Raw genomic sequence first — 17,174 nt, 5'->3', positions numbered from 1 at the left:
CTACAAGTTTGAGCATAGGAATGTTGAAAAGGTCTATGTTGAAGACCACACAACATGCCTCTCTTGAAAAAACAATTTGCAAGAAAGAGGTCTCTTGATTTTTAGGCCACCAAGTCTTCAAAATCAAAGTCATTTTCACAGAGATCTAGAGAACACTGAGTTGATTGGATTCTTCCATTGCAATGATTAAAAATGGTATCATGTTCCTAGTAAGGTTTCAATGTAGTCAACTTCAATCCCCTCTTTTATAGATTATACAACCCTTTTAGAAAAAAATGGACAACTTTGGTTAAGAACTATGTTTAGAGCACCACAACCAAGAAAATAAAACTTTCCACAAATTCATTACCCTAAATGGCTATTTAGGATTCAATTTGCTTCCGAATCAAACATTGAATGGAACAAACAAGTTGCAGACTATTGGGGGCCATAGGAGCTTTTCCTTGATCTATCGTATCTTGAAAGACTACACAGAACTATTTGCAAATAAATCTCTATATTGACACAAAGTATGTGAGAGTTCTATCCAGCATGGAACCATCCTACAAAAAATTGGCATTTGCAACATTAGATCTTCTAGAGACTTTATTTGTTTGCTCTCCTCAACCCTATAGCTATAGATCTAACTTTTCCATCAGCATCCATTGTGTCCACATCTAATACAGATGTTGTAAATCTAGCTTTGACATTAGCATCCATTGTGTCCACATCTAATACAAATGATTCTCATGCTAGTTGGGATGAGAATGTATACAATGATTACAAATTTCCCATGTTAAAGTCAGGAAGAGCAAAAATTGATAGAAAGTGTGCATGTTCAATGTACAACAAATGAATGACTAGAAAGTGGCATTGTGAATGTGGTTAGTGTGGAAATAAGGTTATCATGTTTTATTGCTCTTTCAATTCTGAAATATGATCATGTTGTTTCTAGATATCTTATAATATGTGAATTCGCAACATTATAATTTCACAAAAAAACAAACCAAATTTGTTGATTTCAACTATTTATTAGCAATGATTCAAGGCTCCCTCAGTGGCAATTTTGAGTCCTTGATCCACCCATGCATTGAGTCACTTCACTTCAGCAACATCTAGTTTATCTTTATATTTAGTTAATTAATGTTAGTAATTTTATATTTTAATTCTAATCTTGATTTTATATAATAATTAAAATGCATTTCTAATCTTATTATTATTAAATCTTATAATTCTTAAAATATTTTAATTATGAATAAGATTTATAATTACTTAATTCTTGGATTAGAACATATATAAAACATAACTTAACTTCTTGATAATTAATTTTAAACTGAAATAATAATATAATTATAAATATTTTAATCAATAATACTATAACCCCTTAATTATTGAAGTGATCACTAGTCCACAATTCATTATTCTTGTTGTTGTTCTTTCTAGACTCAATTGAAAAATACAAACACAATTGAATCCAAAAAGAAAAACAAGAACCCTTAATTATTTTTGTCTAATCTATAATTATTTAAATATTTCAACTAAATAATTTGGCTGGTTGAGAGATTGCAAAGCTCGCTTCAGATTTTTGGTTTTTGCGATCTGAGCCATTCACCATTTTGATTCAATAAACAACAAGGCAACCATTCCAAACATCTTTCGGCAGGTGGCGGGAGCATTGTGATGAGTTAGTTTTACCTGTGGGAGGTGCAAAGGAGACAGAGATTCATCCACCTAGGGTTTTTAATTTCGCTTCTTCATTTTTCCGACCACTTTAGCGCAGAGTTCATGCAGATCAACTTTCAATTTTGGGGTGTGGATTGATTGTCAAGGATTTTTTGGTCAGGGTTTGGCTCATATCTGATGCATGCGTATTTGCATGTTTTGCTCTAGCCTGCAAACTCGGTGATTGCAAATATGACATCTACGAACCTCGGGGTCTGCAATCACTAAGTTTGGCTATTTGTGAGCTGTTCGAGGCAACCGTGGTGACGTGGACACCTCGGCATCTCTGTGGAGGGGTTAATTCTCCTCCACTCAGTTTGAAACTCCTATCCACTACTCTATTTTTCCATTTTTTATTTCCTTCTATTTGCAAATTTAATACTGCGCTTCATTTAATTCACAACTCCCCCCACCTACCTAGTCACTCATGTGGCTTAACCTTTGGCTTCTTATGGAGCTAGAGTCGGATGGCAATGCCATTAATGGCCCTAAGTCTGCAGATCAAGCTAAATCTCTGCCAAAAAAATCTTTTGCCAAAACCGACTCCCTACCTGCAAGTGGAGTCAACCCTAATGCACGATTTTCTAAGGCTCTTGGCAAAGAACGATCCAGTGAGGAAGGTAAATGTCCTAGCACTTTCTCGGGTTCCTTTTGCATTTCGCCCAATTTGGAAATTTTGAATGAAATTGCCTCGAAAAAGACTAGGTTAAGTTATACGGCCATTTTCTTTGCATTTGTTGATGTAGAGAAATGTCCACCTAGGAAATTTTTAGATGGCTGGTTTCATAACCTCTGGAATTTAAAATTAGGGCTTAAAATATCATTTTGCAGACAAATTCAAAAGGGTCTCTACCTTATTTTTTTTAATTCTCACGAGGCTCAAAGGGAGGCACTAAAGCATCAATACTGGACAGTGGGGAATACTTCCTTCTATGCCCTAGCTTGGTCTCCAGAGGTGGTCAGTGATGAGGTTCTTGTATTGTCCTCCCCTAGGTGGGTCATCGTCAGGGATGTCCCCCCTTTCCTTTGGCATTTTCTTCCGTAGTTAATGGAACCTTTTGGAAAAATGATCCGTATTGATGAAACGACCTGCCTCATCCCTAGCCTGGATGCCAGAATGCTTGTGTCAATTAAGCCAGGGATTGATATCCCACCATCTTTACCCCTAAATGTCAATGAAGGATTCTTTGTCTGCCTTATTGAAATTCTTGGAGGATTAAATGCATACTTTCTCTGCAAAAAAGAAGTGCATCTTCGGAAAAATTGCCCAATCATTAATTGCAAAAATCATAAACCCAACATTAACTCAATTGATCCTTCCACAAACCCTAGAACCAAGATTTTTCAACACTCATCCAGCCCGCTCCTTGTTAACGAAGAAGCTACTATTCCCATCACCAATTCTTCAGAATTAAAACCCATCCACATTGATCACATGCCCCTTGTCTCTAATCAACTTGGTCCGGCGTCTGACCCAACAATTCATCCTTCAGAATCGCCCTCTGACTATTTTCAGTTGGTCACTTCTAGGAAGCATAGGAGGAAAATTAGCAACCTGAATGCCCCAAATCAAAATCATCCTACTATCCCAACTATCAGCCAAGAAACGGGCATTTGCGTTTACCCCTCCCCTACAAATAATAGCTCACCCACTCCCACTCAAATCCTGACAAACTCTATTGTAAAAAAGATGGTTAAAAAACTTGAGAACCCTAGTCAAAGTGTTGATGTTGCTAGCACTAGTGATAATCTTGCATGTGTGATGATCAGATTTGAAACCCCTAAGAATTCATACTCCTCATCACCTGCAGGTCTTACCCCTGAAGTTAACATCACCAACCCTTCGACAGCCTCTATGCTCAAAGAGTTAGAAGATAATCATGTTATTGAAGTAATCTATGCCAATAAGGGTCTTGAAGAAATTAGGTCTAGCACAGTGCTCCTTGGCTTTCTAGACTCCCAGATGTTAGGGTTCGACATAGGAGGAATTGCAGCTACTAGGAATGAACCATCTGAAGTTAGTGAAGATGAGGATGACCTTATGAAAGGATCCTCCTTGACTAAAAAGAAAGGTAGGCCTATGGGCTCCAAGAATAAAAAGAAATCTGGAGATCCTTGCGGTCTCCCTAGTTGAACCTCTTAACAATCCTCTCTAATGAAATACATCTCTTGGAATATTAGAGGCCTTGAGTCGCCTGATAGGAAGTTTTTCATCAAAAGCTCTCTGAGCCACTAGAAGAACATAGATTTCTTGATGTTGCAAGAACTTAAATCTGTGGGTTTCCATCTTGACAGCTCACTTGACTTTATCTGGAGAGATGCAATCAAAATTTGCACCAACCACCTGAAAGGAAAGGGAGGAGTTGGCCTTCTTATCTCCCCTAAGTGGGCAAGAAACATTAGGAATAAAGGGATCTCCCCATACAACCGAGCAGCTTGGGATACCCTAGATATTAAGGGCTCCAGCTTTGTTGTTTGCTCTATATATGCACCTAATGACTACAAGGAAAGAGTGTCCCTTTGGATCTGGCTGACTTCCCTCCCAAGTATCCCATGGATAGTGGTTGGAGATTTCAATATGACTGAGCATCAAGATGACAAGGCCGGGGGACTTCCTTTTGAATGGAAAAATACAGAAAAAACCTCACTAGGACAAACTTAAACAAAAACTCTAGTTATTTGACCCCCTCAAGGGCACTAAAGCTCTTGCTTCTAATCTATGGTACACTTGGTGCAACTTTCAACAAGGTCCCAATCGTATTTTTTCCAGACTGGACAAATTTTATGTTAACAATGACTTTTTCTCCTTCTCCTCTAACCACTTGGGGAGTGAGGTTGTTGTCCTGCCAGTTTCCCTTTTTGACCATTTCCCTATCCTTGCAGTCATTAACACTAGAAATGCTATACACATTAGCAGCCCCTGTAGCAAGAAATTTATTTTCAACACCTCCCTCCTCAAAGACCAAGATATTCTAGGTTCCCTTAAGGTGGTCAGGCTCTTCAACCTTCAGCCTCAGCCTCCTCAATCCTGCACTTTCAAATGGACAGGGAATGTCTCCTCCTGGACGAAAGTACTCCAAACCATTGGCCAAAAGAAAGCCAAGGACTCTAGAGCCATGGAAAAAACTCTCACCCATCACCTCCATTCACTGGAGTAGGATATTCAGACTAACCCCTCCTCCCCTACCTTGGCCAAGCATGTTTCTAAAGCCAGAGATATCCTCAGAAAGCACCAGCAGGTCAAAATCAGGGGAGCCTTCATTAGAGCTCGCAACCACTGGCTCCAATTTGGAGATAAAGGCTCCAAAATCTTCTTTAACAACCTTAAGTAGAAAAAAAATAGAGAAAAAAATGATAGAATAACTATAGACAACAAGGAACTCCTGGATCTCAATGATATAAAAGAGGCCTTCGAAATGTTCTATAGAACTCTCTTTACCTCAGAAGATAATGAGGCCTCGAAAGAGGCTCGACACAAATGTAGTACCATCATCCATAAAAGAACCTCTAAAGATGATGCTCTCCTCCTCAAAGCTAGGATCTCTATACAAGAAATTATCGATGCCATTAAAGCCCTCAAGGATAATAAGGCCTCAGGCCCCGATGGTCTCCCTGCGGAGTTCTACAAAGCCAATCTTGAATGGGTCACGCATGACCTCTATGACATATAAAATGAAGCTCTTGACAATGGCACCCTAGGGGAATTCATAAATAAAGTTATTGTTAAACTCATCCCTAAAGAAGGAGACAAAGCGTTCATTAGGAACTGGAGGCCAATCACCCTCCTCAACGTCTCCTATAAAATCCTTGCCAAAGCCTTAGCTACCCGCCTTGAAAAGATTCTTCTAAAATTCATTTGCTCTACCCAAACTAGATTCATTAAAGGCAGATACATATTGGAAAACCTTGTCACTAGTTGGGAATCCATGGAATGGGCTAGAACCTCTAACCAGGACGCTGCCATGTTCCTTGTGGACTTTGAAAAAGCCTATGACAGAGTCGAGTGGGATTTCATCCTCATGATGCTCCGAGATTTTGGCTTCCCTAACGAGTTTTGTGACTACGTCCAAATTATTCTCAAAGATGCTTCCACCATGATTGAAGTTAATGGAACCCTATCCCAACCTATTCCTCTCTCTAGATCCATAGGGCAGGGTTGCCCTCTTGCCCCTGCTCTATTTGTTATTGCCTCAAATGCCCTCTTTGACCTCCTTAGAGATGATACTCTATCTCCTAGAGTCCATGGCATCGTGCTGCCGGATGACTTTGAACTGCTGAATATCCAATTTGCTGATGATACCTCTCTTTTCTTGGAGCTCTCTACGCAAAACATCGATTCCCTCAACCTAAAAATTGACACCTTTGGTAAAGCCTCTAGAGCCAGGATCTCCAGCTCCAAATCTATTTTACTTGGTTGGAAGGATGAACCTCCAGACTAGCTACAGCAAGACGGGTACTCATGGGGAGGACCCAACATGATTGTCAAGTATCTAGATATCCCCTTCTCTATTTCTCCCTCTCTTCGAGACATGTGGACCTGGGTTAAGGGAAAAATTGATAAGAAGCTCAACAAGTGGGATAATAGGATCCTCTCCCTAGCAGGTAGGGTTCAAGTATGTCAAAAAATCCTCTCCTTGTACAGTATCTACTACTCTTCGGTTTGGATGTTCAACAATTATCAAATTTATGAAATTCAAAAGGCTATCTTACGCTTCCTTTGGTTTGATGGTAAGGGCAAAATGAAAGGCCCATGCAGTGAAATGGGCTTGGTGGCACTTAGACAAAAAACTTGGAGGTTTGGGCCTTAAGGATCTTAAGTTGCAAGGAGTCTCCCTTGCCGCCAAATGGACATTTCATGCACTAGATGGGCAAGAACCTTGGAAGATTCTTATTAGAAACAACATTCAAAATGGATTCCCCAAGGCTGCCAAATCATGGAAAGCCCTCCCACTCAGTGATCTACTTGCTAGAAGTTTCTCGGTGTCTGTCCAAGGCACTTGGGTCTTTAAGTCCATCTGGAAAGCCTGGGAGCATATGCATAAACTTATTTGCAACTCTAACATTGACTGTGATAACACTACACATGGTGAAAGGTCGATATGGTGGAACCTCCACCATAATTCTAAGCCACTGGCCTTAACCCAAGGCTATTCTACTAGATTTTGGCATAACAAGGGGATCAAGTTTCTTATAGATATCCTAGAAAATGACAACCTCATCACCTAGGAGGAACTTTGTAGTAAATTTAATCTCCCTGCTTTGCATAAGCAGACCTACAATATGATTAGGAATGCCTATAACACCCTCAATCTTCCTAAGAATGCTCATGTTGACACCCACAAGTACCTCTCATTCCTTTGGAAGGATGGCTCCCCCCTCCCAAAAATTAAATCCAAAGTTATCTACAACTTGCTTAACTAGGACACCTCTGTGATCGACCATGTCAACACCCTATGGAATGTCCACCACAGCCCCACCGCTTGGGATAAAACCTTTGAGAACCTTTGGAAATCCCTCATCCCCCCTAAGATCAAGTGTTTTAGATGGCAACTCTTACTAGATAGATTGCCTATTAGGAATAATGTAGCTACATATGATCTCTGTTCTATCTGCAATAAACCTAAGTCCACTCGGCACATCTTCCTTGACTACCCTTTTGCTAGGGAGATCTGGTTAATGTTTGGAATATCCATTACTGAGCATGTCTTCACTTATGATATAGTTACTGGTTTCGTCCATAATCTTAAAAAGGATGCTAACTTAATTTGGCAAATTTTGTCTTCTTTTATCCTTTGGTTTATTTGGAAACTCAGAAATGAGGAGAAGTTCCAAGGTAATGCTAGGGAACTTACTGGTTTTTTTAAAAAACTCACACACTATAAAATTGTTGTGTAGGTTTTCTTCCTGATGAATGTTGAACGAAACAAACTCCTGCGGTTCCTCAAAGAAGGCCAAGCCACCATGTTTATATACGAGATGCAATATGGGTATGAATGGGCAAGGATCACAGAAAATCAAACCGCCTTTGAGAGTGCAGTTAAGAAACTGATTAAAGAACTTCAAGATACCAGGGGTCCCCCCTTCAACAGGGTTGACATGTGCATACAAATCATGGAAAGGAAGAAGGTGGTCTAGATGGAAGGACCACAAGGGTGGACCACATGGTTGGAAGACCAAGATGAAATCCTCCTCTAGTTCCTTATGGCAGCAAGCACAACTTTATTTTGGAGTTTTCTTTTAGTGCATTGTATATGACACTCGTCTAGATCTTTTTGGTTTCACTATTGAGGCCCTGCCTCCCCTAAACTCATCTGTATAACCATCTTTTTGGTCTCTCAATTTATAATATAAAAAAATCATAAAATTATAACTTTAATTTTATATAAATTAAATTATAATTATACTCCTAGTTAATTTATTATTAATTATTATAATAATATGTTAATTAGATTAAGGTTATAATTGAGACTAGTTATTAATTATGGTAAAACCTATTTAATAAATAAATTACAATACTAAAAATGACAAGTGTTAGCCACTATGACAATATGTTTTTAATCAAAATTATCAAAATTTTCTAATCTAAATGTATAAGAAAAATTATAATTTAAAATAAATACTAAAATAAAAATCAATTACCATATTTAAAAAATAGATATATTTATTTAATATTATTCTAATATATTTTGTTGAGATCATAGCAATATTTATGTACAGATCTTATGTACATATATCTTGATTCTTTTATAATCTCATGTAATGTAAACCATTGTATTAGGATAGTTATTAGTTAAATAATAGTGAATCCTTCTTTTAGTATAGATAACCAAAATATTGAATACACATTTTAAAAATGTTGATTATGCTAGATCCTATGTGGAGTTTATAATGAAATATTCTTCAATATTTTTCCCTTTGCAAGGTAATAACTCATTAAGTTTTTAGTTCATTAATTTTCATGTATCATCCATTTCATTATTTTAATATTATTATTGAGATTTTATTCAATTAAAAGAATTATATGATTATTTTAGATGATGTTAAATCTAATTTTCATTATTATCTTATTTCTAAAAACATCGACTTGTTTGAAGAGATATAATATTTACTATTAAATCATTTTGTGGTAGCTATGAGTCTCATGGCTTTTTTCACTTTTTCATCTATATAGTCATTATGTATTCTAAACAATTATTAAAATTAGTTTAATATTTAAACATCGAACCCAGAATCAATGGGGAGCAAACTCACTGCCCAAGCCAACTCTTCTACCTATGCGAGCAAAAGAAAAAAAGTGGGATCAACTATGCACACAAGGGTCACAAAGTACACATTTCAAAGTGTACAAATGTCACCATAGTGCACAAATGTGCCAATTATGGATCAAGTAAGGTAAACAAAAAGTCAAAAAATGTAAAAAATGATTGGCTATTATTATTATATGTGAAATTTATTAATGAGCTTTTCATTATCATTTTTCTGGCTTCTTTAAAATTAGTAATTCGAAGGTTGGGTTCACAAAAACCTATCCATTATTGAAACTATATCCACCACTAATACTCTTCACCCTTTAAGACATCCCAAGATAATATACCGCATTTTAGGGATTGTACCTCTATATATGTGCAACCTTGTAATACATCCTTATAAGAAAGCATTATAGCCCTCCAATATATGCTTGAAGAAGGCATTGATTTTGATTGTAACATTACCATATTGAAGATTCTGAGGACTCTTTTGGAAGACTACGAGGTTCCATTGACTACTGATTTGCATAATTTTATCACTTTTTCCTTGTAAAACACACAGTTTATTCTAGATTTGATCGAATCTTTTGTTTGTTCTTTCTTTTGGAGTTGGCTCCTGTTGCTTTGCCTGTCTGATTTGGGTGTTCCATCTTTTGTGGAACTCCTTGGACGGTTCTTATTTCACTCTGTTGTCCTTGTTGTTCCACTGTAAGAAGATTCAGATCCCTCTCAAAACAAGAGATCATCTAATCTGCCTTAAAAGATGAAATATATCTTCTATTAGGGACCACCATGGTTCAAGATCCTGTAAACTTGCCATAAAATAAAGTTGGTTGTAAAAAAATTCATTTCATGATGGCTAAGCGATAGTCTTTTTGAGATTGTTGGTACTTCACCATTCGGTTTCTTCATGATCTTACATTCCGATTTGGCTTCCTCTAATGATAATAATAATAACAATGGAAATGCAAGATATACTGGAATATGGATTCTAATTTATTCTGGAATATGGATTCGGTTTTAATTTTTTTAGATTGGTTATTTTAAGGACTTATAATTTTAGGTTGGATCTCGGTATCTATTTAATCTGGTATATGGATTCTAAAACTAAACTCCTGTCTGTGGCCTACATTTGCAGAATCCAATAGGGAGTACTTGATGGATCCCAAAAACACGTCCAGGGCTTCGTTTGGTGGAAGTAGTTCAGTCTACCATGGAGTTACTAGGTTTGTTCACATTTACTTTTATATATGGAGATAGATAGATTGATAGATATATATTAAAATAAAATGTTAATTTGAAGTATTATGTGGGACAGGCATAGACGGACAGGGAAATATGAAGCCTATCTGTGGGACGGCAGCTGCCTTAAAGATGGTCATACCAGTAAGGGTCAACGAGGTTTGTTCTATGAATTTCTATTCTAATAAATTATGCGTTAAATCTTTTTGCCTGGATGGGTTCCGCTATCTTATAAACCAGGTATGTTCGCAAAGATATTTGTATGGATTAAATTCTTTTGAGAAAAATCTGAGATTGCATTGATGGGCTTCTTTTAATGATGTGTGAGAATTTCGTCCACGAAGGGGGTTATGTTTTGAAACAAGATTTCCAATATATTTTTCTTCTGTATTCCTCTTTATGAACATTAAAAAAAAGTTCCTTCCTGTATTAAGTATGTTAATTCTTATTTGTATACTAATTGGAATGCTTTAACTGTCTTATTATGATTCCTCAATTCTGAATAATGATTGGATTCTCCAGTCTATCTCGGTAAGCATGTACTTTTAATTGGCTCGTTATACATGCATTAAATGCTTTGAATTCATAGTCTCTGTGTAGTTGCTTATCTGTAGTTTAACTGTCGATTGATGAAATGCAGGCAGATTTGATGAGGAGGAGAAAGCAGCCAGAGCTTATGATCTGGTAGCTCTCAAGTATTGGGATCAATCAGCTTTAACCAACTTTCCGGTATAGTTTTCTAGAAGTTTCAAATCTATTCTTTTGCTGATATTCTACTTTCTCTGAGAAAATGCTTTTGGTGATCATTCTAATTTCCAATGCTATTATATATGTTGATATTCTACTTTCTCTGAGAAAATGCCTTCGCTGATTATTCTATTTTCTCTCATAAAATGGTCAGCGTGCCATTGTAGAACATTCTCCGTGTTTACATTAATGAAAACATTTGACTATTCAGCGTTGTTACTAAAATGCCTTTGTGTGTTGTCAACTCTTGAGTCCCTTAAAATACACTTTTTACTTTATAGATTTTGACCTTCTCTATCAAATGCAGATAGAAAACTATGAGAGAGAGTTGGAACAGATGAAAAACATGTCAGAGCAGGGATATATTAAATTTATAAGGAGGTAATTAGGTTTCCTCCCATCTATGTATTGATAGGGGTTATGGAGATGTATAGAGCAGTAGATCTGGAAAAAGGTTTCAGTGAGTAATGTAAACTGTTTTTCTGGTTGCTAAAGATTATTTCAATTTGCAACAAAATCTTTAATGGGTCACAAACAGCTTCATAGGAACCTATCACAATGATTTCAATTAGGAACCTATCACAATGATTTCAATTTGTGCGTTTTGTGTTAGACAGATATGTTTAGAGCAGTTGACCTTGAGAAAGATGTTAGTATCATAATTGTTTTCTTGGGTACTAAATTTTCTCGCGTTCATGATATTGGTATAAATTATTTCATTATTTTCCTGACCCTTACCAGAAGTCAATTTTGCAGGAGTAGCACTGGATTTTCTAGGGGAAGATCAGCCTACCGCGGAGTAACACGGTTAGGATTTAATATTTTGCTTAGATGAACTTAGAATCTTATCTTACACATCAATATGAATAGATGAAATTTAATTTAAATTTCACTGAGATTAGTTAACTAAAATAAAAGCCAGCATTGACCTAATTTAGCTCTAAAATACATAATATGGCTTGGCAGACATCATAAAGATGGAAGGTGGCAGGCTAAGATTGGGAGGATTGATGGGAACGACGTGTTGTATCTGGGAACATTCAGTGAGTACATCTTTCTCAGTTTGTCCAATAAATGCCTGTACAGTACATAGAACTATAATTCTTTATAAACGCATCCGATAATCAAACCAGATGAAAAGGCTAATGATTATTGTTTGAACTCAGCCAATGAGGAAGAGGCCGCCAAGGCTTATGATGTTGCTGCCATTAAATTAAGAGGAGAAAAAGCTATTACAAACTTTGACACAAGCAGGTATGATGTGAAAGGCATCATGAACAGCAAACTACATGTAGCAAAGAAGAAAAAACGAACTCGAGTTGAAGCAGAAAATGAGGAAACCAGTGGGAACAATGATGATTTTCCATACAATCAGTTTGGCTTCGAATCTACAACCAATGTGGAAAGCACTGAGAACATATCTTCCTGCACAGACTGTATTGCACCCACAGCCATTAACTGTCATGCAATCTCAAAAACAATGGCAACTACCCATGGACTGGTCACGGGAGAACCCTCTCTTCAATCACACACTACTCTGGCAGCTCCATTCAGTTATATTCCAGAAGGGTTAGTTTTTTCAAAGGCACCAGCTTTTGAAAATACGCTCTCTTTGGGCACCTCCACATTCTGCTCTCCCGGGCAGTCCTCGGGTCTTGTGAGAACTGGTCATGAGAGCATAAAGAATGATACCAATTGCAAAACACCCTTCCTTCGGGATTTAGAAAGTGGACCTAGTGTAGGAACATCATGTCAGCCTCCTCTTAAGTTCAATATCTGGAGTGATATAAAGATGTAAAAATCTTCCTATTTTCAAATAGGATTTTGGCTGTCTCATTCATAGTACATAGTTTAAAGTGTGCTGTTTTGCCTCATTCATAGTTTAAAGTGTGCTGTTTAAACTTGTTTTATGATAATTTAAAGAAAAAAAAGAAAATTATCCTATTTTCAAATATATCTAACCTTCGAAAATCTATTTTGCGTTTGAAATATATCTAATCTTGAAGGAGCGTTTTCTCCTCCATTTGTTTCAACCATTTTATTGTGGTTTCCCTTCTTCATCTACTGAGGCTTGGCCTTAAGAATGTCTATATAGTAGGAGTAAATTTCTTTCCATTTTATGGAATATGTTGAACATTCTAGTAATTTAAAGTTTTCAGAATTATAAAGGCTGAATATGGCTGACAAGTTCCTTCTTAAATAATACATTTTTAAATATGCTTAAATAGGTGGTTCAGATTATGATTTAGAACAGATTTGATTGTACAGAATTTTTTTCTTAAAAATACTCTTTTTTTTAATTGATAAACGGCTATGTCAGAGGGGATTATATTAGGATTCAAAATTGTTACATGCTATAGTATAGATTTGTTAATTCAAAATTGGGACGTGTTCTCCTACTAAACCAAATTCTTCCATTGAAGAAGAAACATCAAGTTTAACAAAAAAGCACAAAAAGAGGCTACCTTCCAGCCTTTAGAGTCTGAAACTTTAACCAAAAAACCACATACTGTAAAGTTCAAATGTATCTTCAAGCTTTAATTATATAATTTGAGTTTAAAAAGCAAAAATCATATCTGTTCTGGAAGAAATTCACTCAGCCCTAGGCTGAATCTTCAACACGAGGCCCCTCGGCCACGCATTCCTGAAGCAGTCAGCAGCTCTCCCATTGCATTCTAACTTTAGAGGAATAAGGCCGTTCTATCGGGAGAAATCTAGAAATTCTTCTTCCCTATCTACATTATCCAGTTCGTCGCCCAACAACCTCGAGTCTAGGAATCCGAACACCATTTTTGTAAATGCCCTGTGACGCCTTAAGGAAGGGCCCTTTAAATCCAATAGGAAGCGGAAATAGTTAATGGTTTCTCCTAGAACAAAGAATAAGATCAAATCTCTAGGACTAGGCATTCCAGTGCCAATAATGACTCGGTTAAGAACAGTAGCCAACCCCTCCAGAACGTCTTGCTCAAATAACTGTGTAGTTACCGCCAACACCTTCTCATTTGAAACCTGATTGTCAAGGAGGGAGGCTACAAATCTTGATGAGTTATTGGCTCAGGTGGCCATAGCCAAGAATGAGCTTGACCGCCAAGATTACTGATGGCTCCGAGATTCGAAGGAGCCTTTTGAACCTTAAATCCGTAATCTCTCTAAAAGAGACTTGGCGGCAATTGCAGGAGAGGGATATAAGGGTATCCGCCCCAAAACAAGAAATTGGTTCAGGATACATTCTAATAATGAAGCCGAAAGAAGCTTCTTCCATCCTTGAAATAGAGACCCAAATAGAAAACTCTCTCTTAGAACTTGAAGCCCAGAAGCCTTAGAACTTCAAAAGCTGACAGAATGACAAGACGAAGACAAGACATAGCTTTTAAGAAACTTCCCAACATTTTTGCACATTCCAATACTCATAAATGTGAATTACAGCTCCTAGGTGTTGAATCTCAGCCGCCAACACCTACCACTTCTAAAGAGTTTCCTTCACTATTGATTCCCCTATCGGTTGGTTCTTCCTTTTCCTCATCACCATAGTGCTTGAGAATATTGAGCCCATCTAAAACATCTTGGGGGTGGGAATCAATGGGTGGAGAATGTGAGAGGGAATCTTTAGGAATCAGATTCAGGTTCACATTAAGGGTTTCCTCGTTGTCCTTCATATCATATTCATTAAAGGTAGAATCTTTAGAATGTTCTCTGGCTTCTTCTGGAGGGGGGTTATTAATAGCTTTTCTAGTCCACTCACCATCAGATATGTCAATGGCAGGGGAATGTAAAGTACAGAGATAACCTGGCTGTTCTGTAGTAATAGCCTTTCCTTTTCCACCCATGCACTTCTTTTTTTAAGCTGCTAGACGTGATGATGGTTTTTTTTGGTTTTTCCAGTAGTGGATTGTCACACCCCAATTTTATCTTCTTTCTTTTAGGAGAGGAGGAAATTTCATAGGGAAATGCCTTTCGATGTTGAAACAGCATCATTTTTTAAATCAATTTAACATTTTGAGCTACCAGTTGGAGGAAGGTTTTGGTCATTATCAGGGTGATTATGGTGCATAGTGGACAATAGAGTATGCTTTCAAATTTGTCGGATACACCAGAATGTATACACCATAATCAGTGAATAATTTTAAGAAAATCAATCTACACATAGCCAAACAGATAAGACCAAAGGAATAGTGGGAATACTTGGTTCATTGGAAGAACCATCCAATGGATGCGGCTTTTTGGGTTAGTGCTTCAGATTTCTCAACGTTTACAATTTTAGTTTCAATGTTGCTGAAATATTCATGAGTTGCAGTCATGGTGTTTTATGCCAGAACATCCGAGCAGATGAACTATCAACATCAACCAAAAAAAATTAATTGTTTCTTTCTTTTGTTGAGCAAGTGATTTTGATTTTGATCGTTTTAGTTTACCTGGATATTAAAGTGAAAATTGAAGAAGATAAAGGACATAGGACATTTCTGCGTAGAGTGAGACAGAGAGTTGGGGTGTTGGAAGAGAAAATAGATTGGAGATCTTAGAAGACTTAGTGCCAAATGTGAAGGAAGAGACAACTATATGGGAGGTGATAAAACCATAGAAACCCAACACCAAAATCAGAAACAAAGGAAATTTGTGGTGAGAGATGTAATAAGAAAGAATAGGTGCATGAGAAATAGAAAAAAATTATAAAAGATTTAATTAAACACAGGATGTACAGTTTCAAAGGAATAAATGTGGAGAAATAAAAAGGGATGTAGCGCTCCAGGAGAGAAAATTTGATAGAGACTTTCACTATGAACAAGGGGTTGTATAATATTACTGATTTACATTGAATTTCAAGGAAATATTTAATAGATATTCAATCTGGTAAGACTCGGAGAATTGTAATGCTTCATAAAATGACTACTTAATTTTGCACTATATTTTCATTAACTTACTCTAGTGTGAAATATTTAGAACAATATGTGTAGATTCTATTTTCACGTGAGACATAATTGTAGTGTTGAGTACTAACTAAATTATCATAAATGTGCAAAATTAAAATGTTCCTTGGGATCCAAGTTTAAGGAGAGCAATTAGGATTCCAATATGAATGGAAACATGGCCTATTATAAGTAGAGGTATGTACAAGTGAGCTTGCTTCCTTCCATTCCTAGCTATATTTATAGCTATTTGACATATGGTCGACAAGATAAGATATTTGCATACAAGAGAGAATTTAATTTTAATTTATCTACCTAGATCAATCCACCCATATTGTTTTGTGTTTGTGTCTCATATTTTATAGATGAACATATAAGGTTTAACAAGTGGATTGTAAAGGATTCATCTTTCTACAATGATCACATAGACATACTCTATAACACTCTATAGTTATATGTCATAAATAGATGGTTGTGGGATAAACCTAAAGTGTGTGCTACAATCAAGCATTTGGTAAGTATACTTTTAATTATTAGATGATTTTTTCTATGTGATGGAATTTATATCTTTAATCACACAAGAATTACATAGGTGGTGATAGAGAATCAAGTTCACCTATAAGACATGAACATGACAAAATTGAGATGCACATTGAGCTCTTTGTCATATAGAATTTTTTATTTTCTAAGTGAAGGAACTTGAACTACTAAATATAGGGTATGATGCAATTTTTTTTTAGTTGAATTTCAGTGAAAGGAATGTGAAATATTTTTTTTCTAGTGTGATGACTAATATATCCTATTGAAATGCTACACATTCTCATTCATATCTAGATGCAAATGAAAATTATTTGGTTATACTTGTAGACACCTAAAAGTTGGAGAATGAATTAAGTGAATTTTATTCATTTAATTATCCCTAATTCTTCCAATTAATTAAATTAAGATTAATTAATATCACTATTCTTCTAATTGACCTTTTAATCAAATTAAAGATTTGATTAAATTTCCTTCTTCTAGCCTAACCTTTTAATTAAACTAAGGTTTGGTTAAGTACCCTTAGCTATTTCATTAAATAAATCTTATTTATTCGATTAAAATCCCTTTTCCCCCTTTTGATTAAATTCACATTTAATTAAAAGTCCCCTTTGCAAATAAATAAATCATTATTTATTTGTGAATAGTTCCCCCACTTGCAAAATCCTACAAATGCAAGTTGCATCCCTTTTGGCTAAATTGAATCATTTTAATTTGCTAAAATATCTATTTTTCTCACCCACTTGCAAAATCCTACATTTTCCATTATTCCCCTAATCATCCTTCTAGAAACCTC

At 36.2% G+C, this 17,174-nt stretch overlaps 1 protein-coding gene across 1 annotated transcript; it reads left to right on the top strand.

The window, feature by feature from the left end:
* Positions 1-2,152: 2,152 nt before the first annotated feature.
* On the top strand, positions 2,153-12,735 carry LOC131067714 (AP2-like ethylene-responsive transcription factor AIL6). The gene is made up of 8 exons (XM_059210661.1): positions 2,153-2,321; positions 10,087-10,174; positions 10,267-10,349; positions 10,831-10,919; positions 11,245-11,318; positions 11,694-11,744; positions 11,904-11,980; positions 12,104-12,735. The coding sequence occupies exons 1-8, from the start codon at positions 2,153-2,155 to the stop codon at positions 12,733-12,735; spliced, it is 1,263 nt and encodes a 420-aa protein (XP_059066644.1).
* The last annotated feature ends 4,439 nt before the right edge of the window (positions 12,736-17,174 follow it).

This window comes from Cryptomeria japonica, chromosome 8 (assembly GCF_030272615.1).
Source record: "Cryptomeria japonica chromosome 8, Sugi_1.0, whole genome shotgun sequence".
In the NCBI taxonomy this organism is placed as follows: domain Eukaryota; kingdom Viridiplantae; phylum Streptophyta; class Pinopsida; order Cupressales; family Cupressaceae; genus Cryptomeria; species Cryptomeria japonica.
Note: the sequence above shows the minus strand (reverse complement) of the source record. Positions and strands in the feature narration are given on the sequence as shown.